A 19,048-nucleotide genomic window follows, 5' to 3' on the forward strand; every position below is an offset into this window, starting at 1 on the left:
GTCCCAGCCTGCTCCGCGGCCACGCATGCTTCCTGACCGGCTCCCCGGGGCTCTTTCCAGCTCCCTGTCCCCGGGCTCCGCAGCCCGCTCCGGCCGGGATGGGGGCGGCCCAGCCCCATGGGGTGAAGGGTGGATGGCGGCGGCCGCGCTCCAGGTGGGCTCCGGGCCGGGCGGGGCGGGGCGGGCGGCGGCTCCGAGGCCCGCGCCTCCCCTCACGCTCCTGCTCATCTCGGGTTTCCAGGTTGATTTCCTGCTCGGTTTAATTTAGTTTGTTCTTCAGCGTCTTGGTAAAATCCTCCCGCTTCCTTCTGGGCTTTTGCCCTCTCCAAACCCAAAAATGCGTTATAATTATATCTGGCCCAAAAATATTTGCTAGATCAGCACAATGATGCGTTGTAATTATCTGGCCCAAAAATATTTGCATGATCAGTACAATAATGTGTTATAATTATCTGACCCAAAAATACTGCCACTGTCATTTCTTCTCAGATAAGTCTTAGGCTGGGATCTCCTTTTCCACAAGATTGTATGCTAAAGGTTTGAGCTGGTGTCTTAATTCTGCTTAATGCAGTTTTTAATATAAAATAATATCCAGCATCAAATAACAAGGGGTTTAGGAGATTATACAATTGTAAGGGATTTTAGCTTCTTGTGTAGAATGCATAATTCTGTTAGTTGGCAGGGTGTTTGGTTGTAGGTTGGACTTGATGATCTCAGATGTCTTGCCCAGCCTGATTGATTCTGTGATTCCGTAACTTCATGCATTAAATTCCTATATGTATTCATGTATCAGTGCAAAACTGGGGCAAAAATTATGCAGAACAATATTTCTAAGTGGTAATTTTAGCCACTTGGTTTTTGTTTTGCTTGTACACCGTTTCCTTCTTAGCTGTTTTCCCAAAAGTGTATTTACAGTTTTGATCTAAATATCTTCTTGTGACAGTAACTTAAAGTGTTAACTGTGTGTTCATAAAAATTATTTTGGTAATTTCCTTAAATTAAAGTATATCTACAAAATTCCATTTTGAGACTACAGACAGAGATTATGCTCAACCAAACTAGAACTTCCTTTCTGGATATTAACTGTACTGACCACATAGATGTCCATAAGCATTTTTTTGTGAATTATTCCGCACTTTTCTGTTTTAGCAAAAATGCAAGCTACACAACTGCTTTCTGAGATTGATAGGCTGGAAAAATTACGTTTTATTGTGATATTTTGTAGGGAGCCTGAAAAGCGTCATTTTTCAGGGAGAAAAAAAAATGTTCTAGTTTTACATTAAAATTTATAATTTCAGATATTATTTTGGTTGACCGGAGTTTTGCTTTTTCTGGTCTGATTTTTACATAGGCAGCACTCATTTTTGTCTCTAAAGGAGGCTGAAATAGATGGTTTAAAAAGAGCAGTTGGACATGGCTCTTGCCTATGGTCAACCTGAAGCCAGTTTTGCATCCTGTTCTTCATTCTGGCTCAAGGAACACGTGCTAATACCAGCCATAGCACAAGTGTAAGCCTAACACAGAACTGACACAGACTTCTGTTGCTAAATGAATTTCTGGATCTCTCTTTATCTCTTCCAAGGTCACTAAGTGATGTGGTGGAATTTAAAAAGAGATCCCTGAATGGGATTCATAAATGTTTCATTAGGTGGGAATCTTCCAGGCACAAGAAAAAAAATCTGTGAAAATGTATTGCTCTATCCGTTGAAATGCAGTTATGTAGAAGACTGGAACAGTTGTTTTTGGACTTGGTGTTTGAATATTTGTTAGTTACTAGTGTGTTCCTTTTTTATTTCTGCTCTTCTCTTGGTTTACGGGTTTTTTTCTGCTTTCTTTTACAGAGCTTCAAAGCTTAGCTGAAGTTACTTTTACCTCAATTATATTCGTGCACAAATTAATTAAATATATGTTTATTTTTTCTGGATATTTTACTGTTGTTCATATTTCATGTATGCTGTTTTGCCTGATATCGGTGCTTACTGGTGCCTGGTTTGTTTCTGTGTAAGACCCTTTTTCTTTTCCAAGTTTTGGATAAATTAAAGTCTAAAAGACTTCTAGATTTTTCTATAAATGTTGTAGACGTTTTAAGTAATACAGTCTTTTTTTACCTGTATGTCATTACCATGCTACCAAATGTGAGACTTTGCAAGGCAGAATGATGAATACAAATGCAGAGATTTTTTTCTCTTTAGGAGGAAGAGTCAGAAATTTTTCTCTTAACAAAGTAACACTAGTTTTATTAGACAATAGCAACATTCTGACAAGGTCATCTGCCACAAAATCCAATACATCTGGTATCACTGTCAGAAAAGAAGAAAACAGGGATGAGACAGAAGAACTCAGTGAAGGTTGTGTCTTGGAGGCTTTGGAAAAAACTTCTAAAGTCATTCAAGATATTGAATCTCTGCTTGCGGCTTCTGGGAGGTGAAGCCCTGTGTTCCGTGTCCTCACAGGAGCTGTCCCAGCTGTGTCTCAGGAGGCTCTGCAGGGAGAGAGGAATGCTCCCAGCTGTGTCTCAGGAGGCTCTGCAGGGCGAGGGGAATGAAGGCTGAAGCCAGAGGGAGAGGTTGCCAGTGAAGTCTGTCAGGTGCCAGTGTAATATCAATAATAACACCGGTGCTATATTTGGTATAGGCAAAGAGAACAGTTGAGATAATGGAGCACTGCTGTATAAATAGATCAGGCCTGACCTGACAGTGCTGCTTTTAATGTTTGAATATATGTTCAGATCAACTTGATTGATGAATCGCTGCTGAAATGACCAGGGTAGACACAGGAAGTTTTCTCTGTAAAAACGTGCTTTTATTCAGATGCTTACACCAAGAAGTCTTAATACCGAATAAAATGTTTCCGAATAAAATATTTGCTCTCTTTGAGTATTACTTTGAGAACAGTAAGTATTAATTTGCTCTGTGGTCTGTCAGAGGCGCACCATGTCCTTAATGACAAAACACTAAACTCTGATCATCGATTTCCCTCTCGGCACTTGAAGGAGCCAAAGCCCGAACACCCAAACCCTCCATTTAATAATGCAGGAAACGCTTCTCCCTCACAACCGAGCCCCGCTGGCCGCGCCGGGCGGGGATGGGAGGAGACGAGGCGGGTCCGGGTCCCAGCCTGCTCCGCGGCCACGCATGCTTCCTGACCGGCTCCCCGGGGCTCTTTCCAGCTCCCTGTCCCCGGGCTCCGCAGCCCGCTCCGGCCGGGATGGGGGCGGCCCAGCCCCATGGGGTGAAGGGTGGATGGCGGCGGCCGCGCTCCAGGTGGGCTCCGGGCCGGGCGGGGCGGGGCGGGCGGCGGCTCCGAGGCCCGCGCCTCCCCTCACGCTCCTGCTCATCTCGGGTTTCCAGGTTGATTTCCTGCTCGGTTTAATTTAGTTTGTTCTTCAGAGTCTTGGTAAAATCCTCCCGCTTCCTTCTGGGCTTTTGCCCTCTCCAAACCCAAAAATGCGTTATAATTATATCTGGCCCAAAAATATTTGCTAGATCAGCACAATGATGCGTTGTAATTATCTGGCCCAAAAATATTTGCATGATCAGTACAATAATGTGTTATAATTATCTGACCCAAAAATACTGCCACTGTCATTTCTTCTCAGATAAGTCTTAGGCTGGGATCTCCTTTTCCACAAGATTGTATGCTAAAGGTTTGAGCTGGTGTCTTAATTCTGCTTAATGCAGTTTTTAATATAAAATAATATCCAGCATCAAATAACAAGGGGTTTAGGAGATTATACAATTGTAAGGGATTTTAGCTTCTTGTGTAGAATGCATAATTCTGTTAGTTGGCAGGGTGTTTGGTTGTAGGTTGGACTTGATGATCTCAGATGTCTTGCCCAGCCTGATTGATTCTGTGATTCCGTAACTTCATGCATTAAATTCCTATATGTATTCATGTATCAGTGCAAAACTGGGGCAAAAATTATGCAGAACAATATTTCTAAGTGGTAATTTTAGCCACTTGGTTTTTGTTTTGCTTGTACACCGTTTCCTTCTTAGCTGTTTTCCCAAAAGTGTATTTACAGTTTTGATCTAAATATCTTCTTGTGACAGTAACTTAAAGTGTTAACTGTGTGTTCATAAAAATTATTTTGGTAATTTCCTTAAATTAAAGTATATCTACAAAATTCCATTTTGAGACTACAGACAGAGATTATGCTCAACCAAACTAGAACTTCCTTTCTGGATATTAACTGTACTGACCACATAGATGTCCATAAGCATTTTTTTGTGAATTATTCCGCACTTTTCTGTTTTAGCAAAAATGCAAGCTACACAACTGCTTTCTGAGATTGATAGGCTGGAAAAATTACGTTTTATTGTGATATTTTGTAGGGAGCCTGAAAAGCGTCATTTTTCAGGGAGAAAAAAAAATGTTCTAGTTTTACATTAAAATTTATAATTTCAGATATTATTTTGGTTGACCGGAGTTTTGCTTTTTCTGGTCTGATTTTTACATAGGCAGCACTCATTTTTGTCTCTAAAGGAGGCTGAAATAGATGGTTTAAAAAGAGCAGTTGGACATGGCTCTTGCCTATGGTCAACCTGAAGCCAGTTTTGCATCCTGTTCTTCATTCTGGCTCAAGGAACACGTGCTAATACCAGCCATAGCACAAGTGTAAGCCTAACACAGAACTGACACAGACTTCTGTTGCTAAATGAATTTCTGGATCTCTCTTTATCTCTTCCAAGGTCACTAAGTGATGTGGTGGAATTTAAAAAGAGATCCCTGAATGGGATTCATAAATGTTTCATTAGGTGGGAATCTTCCAGGCACAAGAAAAAAAATCTGTGAAAATGTATTGCTCTATCCGTTGAAATGCAGTTATGTAGAAGACTGGAACAGTTGTTTTTGGACTTGGTGTTTGAATATTTGTTAGTTACTAGTGTGTTCCTTTTTTATTTCTGCTCTTCTCTTGGTTTACGGGTTTTTTTCTGCTTTCTTTTACAGAGCTTCAAAGCTTAGCTGAAGTTACTTTTACCTCAATTATATTCGTGCACAAATTAATTAAATATATGTTTATTTTTTCTGGATATTTTACTGTTGTTCATATTTCATGTATGCTGTTTTGCCTGATATCGGTGCTTACTGGTGCCTGGTTTGTTTCTGTTTAGGATGGAACAAGTGGTGTTTGGTATTTCCTGCATTGGACTGGGCAGACTGGGTTCAGAAAGCACAGAGGATTAGCACTGAGGCATAGACCATAGACATTTCCTACTGGAGTAAGGCACCTGCGATGGAAAAAAAAATGTTCTAGTCCCAGGGGCAGTTTGATTCTGATTACTGGTGTGGTTTTTAAAGGTATGTTGCTACATCACCTCTTCACAGATTGGATTCTTACACAGCCTTTATGGTAATTTTAAATGAAATCCAATCTGACATGATGACCATATAGAAGAAGCATTTGTGAAGAGACTGCCTTTTTTTTTTTCCTTAACATGGAATTTATTCAGCAATGTCCTGTGTACCACAAGGTCACCCACCAGAAAACAGCACTTCCATTGTTTCACAAAATACTTTGTGTCTACACATTCATTCAGAAGAGGCACAGTCATGGTTAACAGACTCTAAACTTGACCCACTTTTTTATCTCTGTTCAAAGTCTATGTATTATTCATGCTTTCTTCTCTTTTACTTTTTTTAATGTTTTCTAAATAAATGATTCAGTGGGCTTTTTCTGCAGAGAGTGCCAGTAGTTCTGTCTTGTGGATAATTCTACAACAGGCATGTAAATAATCTGGAAGAAACATCTATGTCTTGTGAGATTTATAGTATGTTTAAAATCATAAATTGTTATGTGTAAGCTTAGGAAGTCTAATACACTCAAAAACGCCCTTCAGAATAACAATTTACCTAACAAAGAAGGGTTGCCAAGATTTAAGGTATTGCACAAAAATGACGAACTCATGGGAAGTATCCATTTTTAGGCAGGATATAGGCTTTAAAACTGTGGTCTGTCTGTATAGCTTCCCAAAAAGACCAGCATAACAGCTGGGACAGTTAGAACTTCTCTTGCAAAAAGACGACTTATGAAGGTAAGGTGGCAGACAATAGATAAGTCCTAAAATTAGCAGCCAGTTTCTCTGCTGGAGCACATGCTGAGGAAAAGCTTAGGTAGTTTTTTGCTCTGTAAGGAGATGGTTTTGATTACTTTGCTTGACTAAATGGTTGTCTTTGTATTTATTATAAATAATGAAGATATTTTAGTGTGTTTGGTTTTCTTAAGGTTTATTCTAGGTTCCAGTCTCCAAACTGAACAAGGTGTTGCTCATTAAAGGGTGCTAGGGGAGTACCTCAAACGTTAACAAAGAATGTAAAGTAAAGCAGTGGTTTGGGTTATAGATTGAAAACTCAGTTTTAACAGTTGTTTTATAGAGAAAGCTGGGATTTTGAGCATCAGTCCTAAGAATCTTCCAAACTGAATCTTCTTCTGTTATTACAGTGTAAAGTATTTCATTGGATTAAATTGCGTCTTTAGGATAAGAAGGAGTCTTAAAACATAATCAGTGTATTATCACAGAGATGTTTCAGGTTATTTTGTAATATCTAAGATTTCAGTAAATGGAATTAGAGCTCTCCTTGTCACTTGTGCTGGTTCTAATTAAAAAAAGGTAGGTCTTTTAATTCAAAGCTGTAGTGTTCTAGTCAATAAACTAATTGAAATAAGAAATTCCCTGGGAATGTTAAATGAAAACAGTGAAATTGGGATCTTAATGCCCAGTTGTAGCTGTGGTGACAAATGTTTTGTGCAAATGGATTTTCTTTGTTTAATAGTTTTCTTTCTGATCTCTGACATTTACAGAACAACTGACGATACAAAGGACAATGCACAGTGTGTGTCCTGATGACTTTTTGTGTGCTGCAGCATGGTTCTTGTCATGGCATCTGAGACTGAAAAGGCCCACGCTCTTCTCCAGACTTTCAGCACAGCGTCAGTTATTTCCAGTCTAGGTTTGGGGATATTCTGCTTTGTAGCAGACAGACTCCTGCAGTTTTCCTTCATTCAGCAAAATGACTGGCTCCGAGCCTTATCTGATAATGCAGTGCATGGTATACTGGGGATGTGGTCCTGGGCAATAGTGATTGGACTCAGGAAGAAAAGTGACTTCACTGAGGTCACCCTGGCTGGCTTCCTTGCCTCTGTCATTGATGTGGACCACTTCTTTCTTGCTGGATCTCTGTCATTAAAGGTAAGTCAACAGATCAGTAGTTTGTTAATTTATCACTGTTTATGTTGCTGTTCTTCTACCACGTCCTAGACAAAAAAGTTCCATTGATAATTTATTTAAATACATTTCATAGATATGTAACAACATAGCAGTTGTTACAATTTTAAAAGGCATAAAAATATTTTACATCAGTTTCTGCTACTTAGAAAGGAAAAAAAGAGAGTTTTGCACATGTACATGCTATTCTACATGTATCACATAGTTGCTTTGTTATCCAGCTTAAGGAGTTAAGTGCTGCCTTGCACACTTTTGTGGATGAAATGGATTATTCCACTTCTTTTTGCAGTAAGGGTTAGAAATACCTGAAATGTGGGAAAGAAATAGCTGAAACGTAAATGACAGAGCTTCTGTTTAATTTAATTCAGTCATTTCTTTTAGCCGTCCCTAGATATTTCTCCCGCAAACAAGCTATATGTGAGCTGTCACCTTTAAAAAGGCAGTCTGACTTGCATTTAAATATAGTTCATTGGAGAAAAAAACCCAAAAAACCAAAAGATAGTAGGCAAGCAAGCATCAGTTTATTAATAAATGTAAAAAGGTGAATTGGCACCTGTTAAGCAGTGAATGGATCATAATCTATTTACAGAACTGCTTGTTAGGACAGAGTTTCTCAATAGCATTAGTACTATCAGATTATGGCACTCTTTTCCAGTAGTTTTCCTCCTCCTAGTTTGCTCATAGTACTGTTAAGTTAATCGGGAATAGCTGACTGTTCAAAGGGAAATAGGGAGGGAGGGAGGAAGTCCTTTTTTTTATATTTGTGTAAGTAAAGAAGAACAATAGTTTACCAATTTTTTAAAAATAGTTAGGTGACAGCTAAGTGCAAGAGACAAATACTGCTTTTAGTTGAGATGTAAAAGTCAGACTTACAATGGAAAAATAGTTTTTGTTTATGTACAGTATCACTTTTTATTATAGAGAAAAGATGCCTCTTATTTGTGCATTTGGTCTGGTTTCCCCTCTTGGCTTTACTGGTGCTGAAGAGAAAGGGAAGAATTGGGTCCCTCAACCTGCTGGCCACATTCCCAGTGCAGTCCAGGATACCACTGACCACCATTTTGCCACATGGACAGTCAGGGTCCAGCATGTCCTGGTGACTGGCATCATTCTTCTCTAAGCAGTCCCTAGTTCTCCCCTTTTCTGTACTTCTTGCATGTGGAAATGCTATGCAGTTATAAAACTATGTAAAGAAGAGGAAAGTTAGCTTGGTTGATTAATGGGTCGCATAATGTTATTACTGAATAACAATATGGAATAGAATTTAAATCTCTAATTAGTCTCATCTGTTTGTTCTTATTTTAAAATCAGTGAATGCAAGTAAATTAATGGCTAGCTGTTGGAAAGTATTAAAATTTTATTGCTGCTTTTTCATGCATTTGAGATTACTAGTATTTTCCTTAATTATGACCACTAGATGTCACACTTCACCGATGTCAGTTTGAGAAGTTGACTGTTGAATTGTGATATGGAATTGGGAGGTGACCTGCCACTTGGTAGTGAGGCAAGGTTAAATATACTTACACCTTCCTTGATGGGGAATGTTTGTGCAGCCTAGCCTATCCCTACTATGTGAAACGAAGGAAATTTTTGTAATTTTGTGACTTAATTTCTTCCTGTGTTGTTTCAGTTCCCAAGCAGATAGCAGTCCATTATCTAATTGTTGATGGCAGATCTAGTTCTCTTGTTCTTTAAGTTTGTGTTTTGTTTTTTTTTTTTGCAAAAGACACCTGATTTCTGTGCTCTCCCCCAGAATGTTTTTCAAATCATAAACACAGAACATTGCAGGTAGAATCATAGCCCTTTTAGTAGCCAAATGTATTTAGCTGAGGTAAGAAGATAATATGCCCAAAGGCTTTTTCAAGTGATTTGCCTACCAACGCCTTTGCTTTCTGTACGTTAACTGGGCTAATAAAGGAAATAATCCAGTGTAGGTCTCTTGACTCTTAGAGCAAAACCATCATTATAATTTGCAAAGCCTCTATGTTTTGCAAAGACTCTCGTCTCAACTAACATTTTAAAAAAAATCTTCAGGAAATAAATTTATATTTCCTAAACCTCATACTGTTTTTCTCATCTCCTCTGTATTGCTTTTTTGCCTAAATTACCTCTAAAGGGTCCTGTTCAAACCCGTGAGTAGTATTTGGCTCAAATGAGACTTCATTTGAGCCAAATACTGTAGTTCAATTCCTTTCAATGGCAGAAAAGTACAATGCTTCTGTACTTTAAAAAAAGAATAATAATCTCTTACATGTTTTCTCTTCCTACAGTGCCATCAGAGTCCCTTTGGTTTGTGATGTAACATAATCCCCATAAACTTTTCTTCTGTGTGCTGTCTGGCCAGCTAGATTTGATTGCAATATATAATTTTTCTTTCCTTGGGTTTATATGATGTGCCTGTCAGTTTCTTGGCATAATTTCAGGCTGTCACTTACATAATTTATTACTTCATGGGATACTTTTTTACTATATATTTGGTAGTTACAGTCCCATTCTTTGTCTTTAAATTGCATGGTTGAGAGTAACTGCTTTAAGAGACTAACATGTTCACTGTTTTGCAACACATTACTAAATAACTAATAAATTAATAAGTCTAATTAACCAACCACACCACTATTACTAATTTGTACCAATAGTATATTTCACGTTACTGTACACAATCACCTATAAAGCTCATTATCACCACTTTTAAATCTGATGACGAGTTATTTTCTGTGGAGTAACCTTTCTGTGCAGCACAAGGCGGTACTGTCTTCTACCTCCAATTGCTACCTTCACACTACTCTTGGCACCTGCTTCTGTTCCTGCTGACGCCACTCAGCGCTTGGATTGTTTGGCCATTGGTCTGTTTTCCATGGTCATCATTATTTTTCTGCAGTATTCAGGGTAAATAGTCACCTGTGGTATTTGTATGTTTGCTCTGATAAATACTTGTGTACCAAGTACCATGTGATCTGACCTTTTGCCCACATTATTTTTGCAATGAGTATGAAGTCTACAATGACTCTGCTACTTGGAATTTGTAGTTCTTTGTGCTCCATGTGGTTTTTACTGTGCACACGAGTATAGAAGAAGCTGTCTCGCTGAGTACTCCAAAGGTAGTAGTTCCTGCAGCCGGTTGTCAGTCAGGAGTGCTGGTATGACATGATGAACTGCTCCCAGACTTCACCAGGATTGTAGCCCAGACACTCTTGTTGCAGAGCAGACATGGAGAAATTGCTGCCTTGGTGCTAAAGAGTCACCAAATTCTAAAAGTGTAGACCATGCAGTTGGTGGCAAACATATATAACGCTGGCACTGCTGGGAAATGTGCCGCCCGTGACTGACCTGGGCTGTACAGGAGCATTTCTGGAACTAGAAAATAAGCTTTGCACAAGCACAGTTGGTGTAGCATTGAATGTGTGACTGTTTTTTTAATATTACTTCTATATGTTACATTGAATATGTTACTATGATCTAAAGATTTCAGGCTTGTGAAGCACCACAGAATATCAGTGAGGGAGCATCTGTTATTACATAACATCCATGGTGTTACCATGAGCATTAAAGCAAATAATTGGCGTGGGTTCTCCTGCATGCAATTATTGTATGCTGTCTCTGGCTGCTCATTGTAGTGAGAGAGGCTGGAGGAGAGCATCAGCTGCCAGATGATCTTGCATCTGATTGCATATATAGGCAAATGGAGAAGGTAATTTGTAAATAAAATCTGTTCACAACTTTTTCCAGGAGGTTTAAGGCAGAAAAGACTTGGATTTTTGGTGTTTTGCAGTGGTGTTTTGGTTGGGGTGTTTTTGGGGTTTTTTTTTTGGTTTGTTTTGTTAGTTGTTTTTTTGGGTTTTGGGTTTTTGGGGTTTTTTTAAGATCTGGTGCTTTCTAAAGGCAAACATGTTTGCCTTTTAGGAGAAAGAGAGTATAGCAGCTTATAATAGCAAACTGAACTACCTGTCTGTTTCCAGGGCTTGGCAACTCAAGGATGTAAGTGTCCCTTTAGTCGCAGAATGTAAAGGAGGAAACAGATGTTCTCTCAGACCTTGGGCAGCAGCATATGAGAAGTTTGATGGCTGCAGTTACAGAAGACGACTTTCTCTTGCTGAAATCAAACACAGCCCTGGTGTCTGAAATTTATATGAAAAGAATTTATGCATTACCTTGGCACCAGTAGTGATAAACTGTGTACATGAGTAATATTAAAATTTTCCTTACTGGCTGTGTTGCTGTTGGCACCTAACCTTAATAGGCCAGAGGGAAAAGACTAATTTAGACTTTACTACTGTTTTTTTCAAAGTGCAGAAATAGAGGCCAGTCAACAGATTATCTGCCAAAACATACCAATATTCAGGTTTTTTCAGAATTAATTTAGGATGTACTTTTAAGCTTATTGTTGACAGTAGCAAAAATTGGACTCGTTGTAAGGCAGGTGATAAACAATATCACCATCACAACATTTTTCTACCTTAACCCATGAACAATCTGCTTGTGTGGAACAGAACTGAAGCTGAAGAAAATACAGCTTTTGCTCCAACTTAAAGGAATTGGGTCCACAACATTAGAGTTAAAAATTGTTGAGACAGTTTGTGAGCTTTTAAATCCCACTACTTGATTAGGAGTCATGGACAAGCATGTTGTGGGAAGCTAATAGAGCAAAGCTTTCTGCTGGCCTTTTAAGGTTGGCTGTGGTTTAAAGCATGAGCTGTTGTATTTCAAGGTAGTCCTTATCTTCCCATCTGTAATCAGTTAATAAACTGGCTAAGGCTACATCAGAGTTTCCTTGCAGAGAAGATAGTGTTCCATGCAGTTATCTAAATTATGCCTGAGCTTGATTAACCTATTCCAGAGTCCCACTGCCAGGCCCTCTAGCTGTTGAATCCTGCAAGGATTAAAACAAGTGAAGAATGAACAGGTTAGAGGTGCTTTGTTTGCCTTCTGCACTAGGTGCAGTGAGGGATGTGTTCAGCACAGCAAAGATACACTGTCACCTTACATCTCTGGAGCCTTGTTACAGGTTTTCCAAGTGTTCCCCAGTAACTGAATTGAGCCAATGAATATCATCAACACTTCTGTTAGACCTTCTGGTAGTGTACTGTTGTTTCTCCTGTGCTTACAGACACAAGAATCTACTTATTAGTACAGTAATCCAAATAGTAATCCAAAATACCATTATTAGTTTTTTATTGTGTTTGAATTTGGAGTGATGGTTGTAGCTGTTGCTACTGTCCACACTGTACACCCACAGAATATCTTCTCAAACATGTATATTAAATTGACATTATCTCTTCTTAAAATGGCTAAATGTAATCACACTAGCTAGACACTCACCTTATTAAAACCAAATATCAGGCTTTCAACTGAGTTACTGTTAAACAAGTTGTTCATACAAAAACCCAGTCACAAATGTTTCAGATTTCGTTTATGAATGAAGTTTTGCCTGTCCATGAAGAATACTGTCTCAAGGTGATCAAAATGTGTGTAACTTTGCTCATATCCTTGTCCTATTGAAAATTATTTTTGTGTTTTAAACACTGTGCAACTAAACCAATTTTACAGGTGACAGCTGTAGTAAAATAGAGGATGTATTTTTGGGACTAAATGCCATTGAAGCACATGATTTATTTCAAGTAAAACATACTAAATATGTCAAGTGTATTGCATGGTTGTTTTCCTTTTAATTGTCTTGAAGTTAAATACATATAATCAGTGCAACAGATTATACAAGTTCCCGTGTTCCACCTGACTATGTGACAAATAGAATTCCTCATCCCTCTCCCTCCCTGTTTTGCTGATGATAGTACTTAGTAGGATGCATGATTCATATCATACAGTAGAGACAGGGAGCACACAACTCTCATGCAGAAAATTAGCTTTATATTAATTGCAATGGAAAGGAACAGTATGTTTTTCTTTCTGCTTCCACTTAGTCACCTGACAGTGCACCTGTAAACATTCATGAAATTTTTCTTCCCTAGTCACAGTTGCAGGCATTGGCAGTAATATTTTTCTCTTCTGCAGGCTGCTCTGACTCTTCCACGGAGACCACTTCTTCATTGTTCTACTGTGATTCCTGTGGTGGCTCTGACATTAAAGTTTATCATGCAGCTTTTCAGGCTTAAGGACTCATGGTGCTTTCTTCCGTGGATGTTGTTCATATCCTGGACTTCTCATCATGTCCGTGATGGGATTCGTCATGGCCTCTGGATCTGCCCGTTTGGAAAAACTCCTCCCTTGCCGTATTGGCTGTATGTGGCAATTACAGCATCTTTACCTCATCTATGTTCATTTATTATGTATTTAACAGGCACTAGAGAATTAATGTCCATAAAACATGGAATCCGCATTGATGTATAGGAATAATGGCTTTTAAAGGTTGTTTGTGCTAGCACTTGAAATAACTTGCCTGTCTGTCACTGAAAGGTTTCCTTGTGTTTCCTACACCTTGTGAATTAGGCATTTTAAGGTTGTGGAGCCAATTACAGCTCTTGTGGCAATTCCTTGTGGTCATAGAACCTATTTCATCAATGATAATAATTTTATATCTGTACATTTCCCTTGTACAGTGTGTGGTCTTCCATGATAGTTCATGCATAGCGAGTTGATTATAAAGTACTTAGTTCGTCTCTGTAGTAATTATAATAAATTTTACTGTTATGGTGCCATTCACTTGATCACCATTCACTTTGGATTTGTATTCTGCATCTGGAGAATACATTTAGTCCTGACAGTATTTGTATAGCACTTCAAAAATGTGAAGTTCTGTATAAATGCTAGGTATTATTGAGGATTTAATATTGCATGGCAATTAAAAAAAAATTCCTCCGTTAGTCTTTCCAATTTATTATTAAGTTAGGAGTCCTGCTGGATTTTTGCATTCAACGATTTTAAAAGAAATGCCACCTGTATTTCACACTGTCTATCCACACCTCTCTGAACCTGTAATCACAGAGTGTTTTGCTAAATTCTATATCCCCCTGTAGTTGCTTGGTACTAAATTTGCAGATAATTACTAGGCTCAAAATTAGAAAAGAGTAGACAGTTTGGTTATAGTATTATGGTGTGCTGGCCAAATTGTTTAATTTTTTAAAATACACTAATTACGAATACTGTTTAATTTGGAACCAAGGAATTTTAGTAAATATTTAAGAATCATGTGAAGATTCAGGGAGACACAAGAAAATAAAAATTGCTTATAACACAGGTTTGCTTAAAGTCATTGCTACTCAGTAAAGCATTTTCCATTAAGTGCAATATCATCCTCGTAAGTGTAAAATAAAATGCATTATTATTATTATTATTATTACTATTATTATTATTATACAGAAATATAAATTTCCTCATAAAGAAGATCCATAAGGAAAAGTGTTATTATGCTGCAGTTTATGAGATAGTAATTTGCACTATGGACTATTCAGTTTTCATTTATAGACATCTCTCAGAAAGAGTCCCAAATTAAAAGTTGTCTAGTCTTGTCTAACTAGACAAGACTGTCTAGACTTGTGTAGCTTATGATGTACAAGCTGAGAATGTCTTTTAATAATTTTTAAATTCTTTATTCACTGCCCATTAAAGAGATGGGGCCTTAACTACTCCAGCTTGTGATGAATAGCTGTCAAAGGGGATAATTTTTATGGAACTGCATGTATAAGGTAGCATGTGTTTAACTTAGGTTACCAAGGGGGGGTAAGGGTTTACCTGATGTGTACATTTACATTATTAAATGTATATTAGAATAAAGTTTTAAAAAAATTATTAAATGGAATGTCTGTGATAATGAATACCAGAAACTTTCTGTGGCTGCAGAATCCTTACGGCTCTTTGCAGCACTCTACGCTAATCGTGGAAAGTGTTGCACCTCTTTAAAGTGTGTCTTTGCACCAAAAGAATAGTCCCTGTTCTGCCTGTTCTTTATATTAGAAATGTATGCCAATGCAAACTTGCCTGATAGTACAGTGGGCCTGTCTAGCCTTTATTATAAAATGAATAAAAGGTTTATTTGTTGGAAAGAAGATTGGAAGAGCAAAACATTCCTTAGAGGGTTATCCTCATGCTGTGGATTTCTGTCCTTTTAATAGTTTTGCAGAAACAGCATAAATGTCTTGCTTTAGAGCTTCAGATCAAAACTGGTTTTCATCCAAAGGCATGATGGTTTACTAGAGGAGCATTGCTCATTCATTTACTCCTATCCTGTATTTTAATCTACAGTCTCTGAAATGCCAGTAATGAATAAATTTTGTGCAAGGGGTGAACACTGAAGCCCATGTAGGAAATTTTCTGTATTCTTGTTTCATGGTATAAAATTTGTATAATTTTGTGCTTTATCCAGATTTTTTGCAAAGGGAAATGTATATAGGAACAAGTGTAGAATTACACTTTCTCACTTTCAGACTGGAGCTGTAGCATTTCTGGTAACTGTATATCTACCCACAGTCCTTAAGATCAGTACTGTACTGTTCTAGCTATGTTTAAGGACCAGCTAATGGGTACATATTCAGTAGTTTAGAACTACGCATTTTAATTCTCTTTATGTCTAGATACTTCTGTGTGAGCTTTCTCAGTAACTATGAGCTGTATTTCGAAACACTATTTTTTCTGGCTGTGTTCTTACACCAATTCTACCACAGCAGTAGGTGAGTTCCACTCAGACACATATTAAGGAAAGTAGCAAGTATTTTGTACCATGACTTCTCTCCCTCCAGACAGAATGGCAGTCTCACACCTCGGCCTGACATTTAGGCAGCTTTCACTGAGGCCATTGGCAGCTTTTCGAGGTAACCTGATAGGTGGCAGGCACTGCTGTAATTTGTGGGTAGCCAGGGTAGGGTACAGAGGGGAAGTTAGGTGTTTGTTTCAGCCTGTGTGTCGTGGGCAGAGTGGGAGATACAGAGATTACAGAGGAGCCCGCCACGTTGAGTCACAAGGCACAGAGAGGACCCTCTTGCTTTTTAAACTCCTCATCGAGACCTCTGGGTGCAGCTGGATCCTGCCTTAGCCCCGGACCCTCTCAGTGGTTTATGCTAATGGATTAAATGGGCATTATTGAACCTTTTTGCCCCAAAGGATTATGACAAACCAGAGGTACTAATATAAAAATAAATTAGGGTTATTATTAGGGTAATAACTTACTATGATAATGATGAGACTAAAAGATCTTAGTTATAATTATTTACTACACAGTATAGGTAGCTATAACTACTAGTCTAATCCAGTCCACTGTTTTTGAAGCAATATTGAAGTAATTATATTAAAGATAGCAAAAGGAATTATTAAGTAAATATTGATTTTACTCACCCATACCAATGATTGTGGGCAAATCTCTTTCTCTCAACTTCCCGGGATTTTCTTTCATTGAAGCAAATCCCAGCTCAAGGAAGGAATCTCCAGAAAGGGGTTGTTGGAAGACCCTAATAAGTGGGTGTGGGCCCTTTGTTTCCAGGCCAGCTGTGTCAGTTCAGCATCTTTAGATAAGTTTGTAGTAGTAGCAGTACCACTTGTTTGTTGCTTTATCTGGTACTTAACCAGATCTGCCACAGTTCTCCTTTCTGCCAGGTATGTTTAACTCTGGGATTGATGAGTCAGGCTGGTTTCAGCATTATTCAGCACCAAAAGCACCAGGACAACTCCCTCCTCCATTCACCACTGATAGCTTTGCAAACAGGGCATTATTCCAGCTGTTTTACTGCCATCCAGGCAGAGCATCCTGGTACACCTCCTCTCCCAACACCTGCCTGCTGCAGGTGAATTGCCCAACAATTCCTTACCAGTATTTCATGTGCATTTCAAATTCACTGATGTTTCCAACTATGCATCAATGCCATGTCTAACAAAACCATAACAAAAATAAATCCAAGATACCAAAAATATAATGACTTTGTGCTTTACTGCATGCATTACTGTAATGGGTAAGATGGGTAAAATACAAGAAGCATGTGAATTGCACAAAACATGGCTTGCAAAGTCAAGCTAATGATGTGCACAATGTATGATACATATCACTAAAATATTAGGTTTTTCAGTGATTCTTTTAATACGCCAATCTAAAAATTTTCCATTTATTTTCAAGTTGAACTTAAAAAATTGAACTAAGTGTTGGGGTTTTGTGACTTACTTTGTTAGAACTTGCTGCTTTTTTTTCTTGCTCTGATGGATTTCTGCTGTAAAAAATAGGTACTAATAGCCCAAGTTAAAGAAAAATGTTTCTCCTCCCCAGTCCCTGGAGAGAGAAGATAAAATTTCTCCTAATTGCCTAGTGGCCTTAACAGAATGAGTGAACATGTTTTCTATAGCTTTGTATTCGACTTTAAAATCTAATCTGTATTTTCACCCGATTGTTGGTATCATTTTTTACTACAGTGTAGTATATATTATATCATGTGCGCTTAATAAGGTACTGGTAAGTGAATTATTCATAACTGATCCCATGCCCCAAGGAAAATGATGCTAAGTTTGAATTAAACCAAAGTAATTTTTATAACAGGCCACTGATACTGACTTATTATGAGAAGAACATTTCTTCTGCTAATGGAAATGAAGTTCCAGAAAAAGAGAGAAGGGGTTAAAATTCTGTCTGAAGGAAATGTTAGTACACAATTACAGTCACAGTTAATTTTGGACACATACATTTTTATTCCATCACTGTTAGTATGAAGCTGAGTGATGAAGTGCGTCAGAAGAGTACATGTCTGTTTGTGTAATTGAGCCAATCTAAATTCTGTCAATTATGCAAATTTATTCAGGGCAGAAGAAATTTTGTATTCTCAGTGTTACATTGTGAGCTTTGATCAGCTGGTAATTTTGAGCCCACAAACTAGGTTTTGTTTCCCTGCTACAGGCGGACCTTGCATTGAAGCAAAGGAAGAGCTGACAAGTTGAAGTACCCTTTGTGTTCATCACAAAAAAAAAAACAAAAAAACAGTAGCAATGCTTTTCCTCAAAATTATAAGCTGGTGACTTCAGTTCTTTCTTAAAATTTCCCAAATTTTACACCCTCCGCATTGAATTTTTTAATTTATACTTTCAAATTGTATATTTGAATGCTGCATTGTAGAACTGTTTCAGTTATTTAAACCTGTTATTTAAAACTTTTTCCTATTAATTTAAGTTAAATGGTACTTGTATTTTTTATATATACATACATATGTGTGTGTGGATATATATATATATGTTAATGTATATGTATATATATATGTATATATGTATCACACACTGATACAGATACATCTTTCCTTCTGTGTTCATACAATAATTTTGCATTTGTTCAGCTAATTTTGTATTGGTTTTTCCTGGAGTGAGGAGAAGTGTTTGTCTCACTGGGGAAAACCAGGCATGCTACAACTTAGAAGAAACATTTTAGTGCAAGGAAATCTTCACATATTGAAAACAAGAAAAGAGATTGTGCTGTCCTTTTGATGGAAGAATTCAGTAGGTTTCTAAGCAGTTCTTGAAAACAGATTTGTTTAATCAAAACTAATAGACTGAAAACACTTGTCTTAGTAAATATGAGTGAACAATCTGCATTAAATTGGATTTGTATCATGAAACTGTTGCAGGGATAATCGGCCAAGTTGCTGTTGCTATATCCACCACAGAAACAACTCCTTTGGCCTAGAGATGTAATATCCCAGCAGCTTTCCTTATGTTTCCAAGGGAATTGAGTCTTACTTTGATTTCATTTTTCCCTTTAAAAATTAAATTGAGCAAGAGCTCCTTGCATGGTGTGGGGTAATTTCCTTAAACTGCTGTCCAGTCATTCACATCAGTTTTTACAAATGAGCCAAAGAAACTCAGTACAGTAACACTGCAAAAGAAATTAAATGAAAGGTAGTGGACATAAT

General features: G+C 37.9%; 1 protein-coding gene across 4 annotated transcripts; it reads left to right on the forward strand.

Moving 5' to 3' along the window:
- The first annotated feature begins 134 nt into the window (after positions 1–134).
- Positions 135–15,144, forward strand: TMEM267 (transmembrane protein 267). 4 transcript variants are annotated; one of them, XM_041424637.1, is made up of 4 exons: positions 135–154; positions 5,115–5,301; positions 6,803–7,190; positions 13,233–15,144. In XM_041424637.1, exons 3-4 carry the CDS (start codon positions 6,867–6,869, stop codon positions 13,566–13,568), a joined length of 660 nt encoding a protein of 219 aa, XP_041280571.1. In that variant the 5' UTR covers positions 135–154; positions 5,115–5,301; positions 6,803–6,866; the 3' UTR covers positions 13,569–15,144. The 4 variants fall into 4 exon arrangements, with proteins under 4 accessions (XP_041280571.1, XP_041280573.1, XP_041280570.1 ...); XM_041424636.1 differs by lacking the exon at positions 135–154 and adding an exon at positions 3,132–3,263; XM_041424639.1 differs by lacking the exon at positions 5,115–5,301 and having other exon boundaries at positions 139–154.
- Positions 15,145–19,048: the final 3,904 nt, after the last annotated feature.

Source organism: Onychostruthus taczanowskii, unplaced genomic scaffold, assembly GCF_017590055.1.
Source record: "Onychostruthus taczanowskii isolate IOZ18803 unplaced genomic scaffold, ASM1759005v1 scaffold83, whole genome shotgun sequence".
In the NCBI taxonomy this organism is placed as follows: domain Eukaryota; kingdom Metazoa; phylum Chordata; class Aves; order Passeriformes; family Passeridae; genus Onychostruthus; species Onychostruthus taczanowskii.